Consider the following 3,421-nt stretch of genomic DNA (forward strand, 5'->3'; position numbering starts at 1 on the left):
ATCTAGTATCCATCAAGGAACTCTATATCAATCCTTCTGTGAACACTATCTGATGAATGTCAGTATCAATCTAAGTGAAGAAGACCTATATGAACTGTACAGGATCATCTGACTCAGCTGTAAAAAAAAAAGAACATCTACAGAAAAAAAATATCGAACAGATCATAAATGAAGTGTACATGTAAATAATCCATGAAGAACAGCTGTATCAATCACATATACAGAACATCTGTATCAATGTTACAGTTGGTAATCTACTCACAAAAATGTCAGAAATATAACCTAAATTATTCATATACATTACTACCAAACTTATTCATTTATCTTCATCAAACAGTAAGACAGGATGCATAAGAGCAATGCTAATGGTAATAATGATAATAATAAGTAAAGATAATAATAAATTACAGTAATAATTCATTGAAATAAAAATACAATATTTGATTAAGAAAAGGCAAAATATATAAATGCTGTTATAACATTAACAACAAAATTCTAAATGACAATAAGAGCACTAAAAATGACAATGAAGAATTAGTGACAGAAAAAAATATATATATAATAATTTTCCTCCCCATCCATTCTCTCCTTCCCATTATTTTCTCTCTCCTCATTCTGTTCAGAATGTTGTCCTTTATACACCTGTCATTACTCAATCAGCTCACCTGTGGCAGCATAATAACATTCCTTGAATAGTTTATGTTCTATCCCATTCTTGTTGCTAGGATATAATGATGGATGTTTCTTGTGATATGGGGAGGGATTACGAGGGATTAAAAGATACATGTGGTGTCCTTTGATCTGCTATTTCTACTTCTTTGTTTTCAAGTGCCAATTAGTTATTCTTCTCACTCTTTCATAATTATATCATTCTCCATCTCTCATTCTTTATCTCATTCTCTCTCTCTCATTCTTTATCTCATTCTCTCTCTCTCATTCTATTTCTCATTCTCTCTCTTATTCTATTTCTCTCTCTCTCTTGTTCTATTTCTCATTCTCTCTCTTATTTCATTTCTCATTCTCTCTCACATTCTATTTTTCATTTCCTTTCTCTCTTTCTCTATCTCATTCTCTATCTCTCTCATTCACTCTCTCTCTCGTTCTCTTTCTCAGTCTCTCTCTTCCTTTTTCTTATTCTCTTTCTACTTGTTTCTATCCTTCTCTCTATATTTTCATAGATTTCTTTACCTCTCATCAATATTTTGCTTCCTCTCACTACAGCTCTTGCTTTTTTTTGCTTTTGCTCTCACTCTACCACTAACATATTTTGTATTTCTCATCCATTCATCCATCCATCCATCCACCCACCCATCCATCCATCCATCCATCCATCCACCCATCCATCCATCCACCCATCCATCCACCCATCCATCCATCCATCCATCCATCCATCCATCCACCCATCCATCCATCCATCCATCCACCCATCCATCCATCCATCCATCCATCCATCCATCCATCCATCCATCCATCCATCCATCCATCCATCCATCCATCCATCCATCCATCCATCCACCCACCCACCCATCCTTCCTTTAATCCCTCTATTTCTATCTCATTATTTCCCAGTCTTTAATCCCTCCTCCCCTCTTCTCCCAGCATCCTCTTCCCCTACTCTCCTTCCCCTCCACCTGAGCATCCTGTCTGAGCATCTCTATGGTCCCTCATCCTGTATCGCTGAATCCTCCCTTATGACAGCGCTGTTTCAAGTGTACTAGTTCTTTTTCCAATCTATTTTTACATCTCTCTATTTGGTGGGCACAATTTTCTTGATCTCCCTGCTTATCCACTTCTCATGTCTCCTCATCACTTCCTCTCCTTCATCCCCTTATCATCTTCATCTTCATCTTCATCTTCATCTCCCACTCTCTGTCCTCTATCCTTTTCTCTTATTATCCCTAGGTTCCCCTTATTTTGTGAACCTAAATAAAAATCCTTTCTTCAATGTCACTTTCCTTCTTTTTCCTCTGCCTCCTCTACCATGCTCTTTCCTCCCTTCTTTCCTTTTCCCTTCCAATAGGCCTTTCCTTCTTCATACCTCATTCACCTTTACTACCTTTCCTAAACCACAAACTTTCTAAAATTTCTAAACTTTCACTGTCACTCCTTCTCTTCTTCCTTTCCTCTCCATCTCATTCCTTTCCCAAAGCTTTTCATTATTCCCTTTCTTTGCCCTTCCCTCTCCCTTCTCTCTCCTCATACCTCATAGGCCTCTACGTTCCTGAATTACAAATTTTTTTCCATACCATTTTCCTCCTATTCCCTATATCCTCTCATATCTTTGTTCTTCCATCTTCCTCCCTTCTTTTCCCTTCCTCTGAACCATCTCTACCAAAAACTTACGAAGATGTTACTAACCCTCTCCTTCCTCTTCTTTCCCTTTGTCCTCTCTATTCTTCTTGCCACATCCTTTTCTTCTTCTCATTTCTTTCCCTTTGCCTTTCCCTCCTTTAAACCTTCTCCTCTTCTCTTATACACCTCTGACTTTTCCCTTTCTTATAGTACACACTTTCTCCCCTGTCCCAAACCCTTCTTTTCCTCCTACCCTCTCCATCCTCTTCCTCTCTCCCACATCCCCTCCCCTTATAACTTTTTTTCCCTCCTCACCCTGACTTTTACCTATCCTCAACCACAATCTTTCCTCCCTGTCACTCTACTGATGCAATCATCATCATGACTCTGCATCAAGGAAGCTAAGCAGGCAGATGGAATGCAACTCACCGTCAGCTCCTCAGCAGAGAACCTCTTTGTCACTTCATCGTCCACAATGGCTTCCATGCCTGTGCGGATGTAGTCCAGGCAGTCGCCCAAGCCAAATTCGTGGGTGTCATCCAGTCTTTCATTGTTATCCTGAGGAAAGAAACAATTTCTTTTAAAACTCTAAAAGGATAATATAAACAAGATACAAACATGCATCAAAAAAGGGAAATAAACCATTATGTTGGAAAATTAAGTATAAGAACGGCATAGCAAAAATATATCAATTTCAAAGATACCAAGTCAATCCTAGTGAGCATATCCACACAAACAAAGAGATACAAACATACACAAGCCCTCCATCTATACAATAGCCATAAAGCTATAATGGCATACTCGAGCAAACACGGACATATATCACAATTTCCCCTCTCTCCCTCCTACCTCCCTCCTACCCTCATCCCTTTCCCACTGCCGCCAATTAATCCTTGAGGGAAGAAAGTTACCGTCTCATGTAGGAAGTAAAAATAATAGCTCATGGCACACTCCATGGTGTGTGAGTGAGTGAATCACTCAGTCAGTGGGTAGGTGGGTAGGTGAGTAGGTGGGTAGGTGGGTAGGTGGGTAGGTGAGTAGGTGAGTAGGTGAGTAGGTGAGTAGGTGGGTAGGTGAGTAGGTGGGTAGGTGAGTAGGTGGGTAGGTGAGTAGGTGGGTAGGTGAGTAG

General features: G+C 39.6%; 1 protein-coding gene across 6 annotated transcripts in view; it reads right to left on the reverse strand.

Moving 5' to 3' along the window:
* Gpat4 (Glycerol-3-phosphate acyltransferase 4) overlaps window positions 1-3,421 on the reverse strand; it is a 38,304-nt gene that overhangs the window by 8,576 nt on the left and 26,307 nt on the right. For all 6 annotated transcript variants that reach the window (XM_086552698.1, XM_043018419.2, XM_043018420.2 and 3 more), the window contains one exon: window positions 2,722-2,850. In XM_086552698.1, coding sequence (XP_086408824.1) covers window positions 2,722-2,850 — 129 coding nt within the window. The remainder of the gene's footprint in view (window positions 1-2,721; window positions 2,851-3,421) is intronic.

This window comes from Penaeus japonicus, unplaced genomic scaffold, assembly GCF_977035675.1.
Source record: "Penaeus japonicus unplaced genomic scaffold, GWHDUDI00000001_assembly GWHDUDI00000027, whole genome shotgun sequence".
Classification (NCBI taxonomy): Eukaryota; Metazoa; Arthropoda; class Malacostraca; order Decapoda; family Penaeidae; genus Penaeus; species Penaeus japonicus.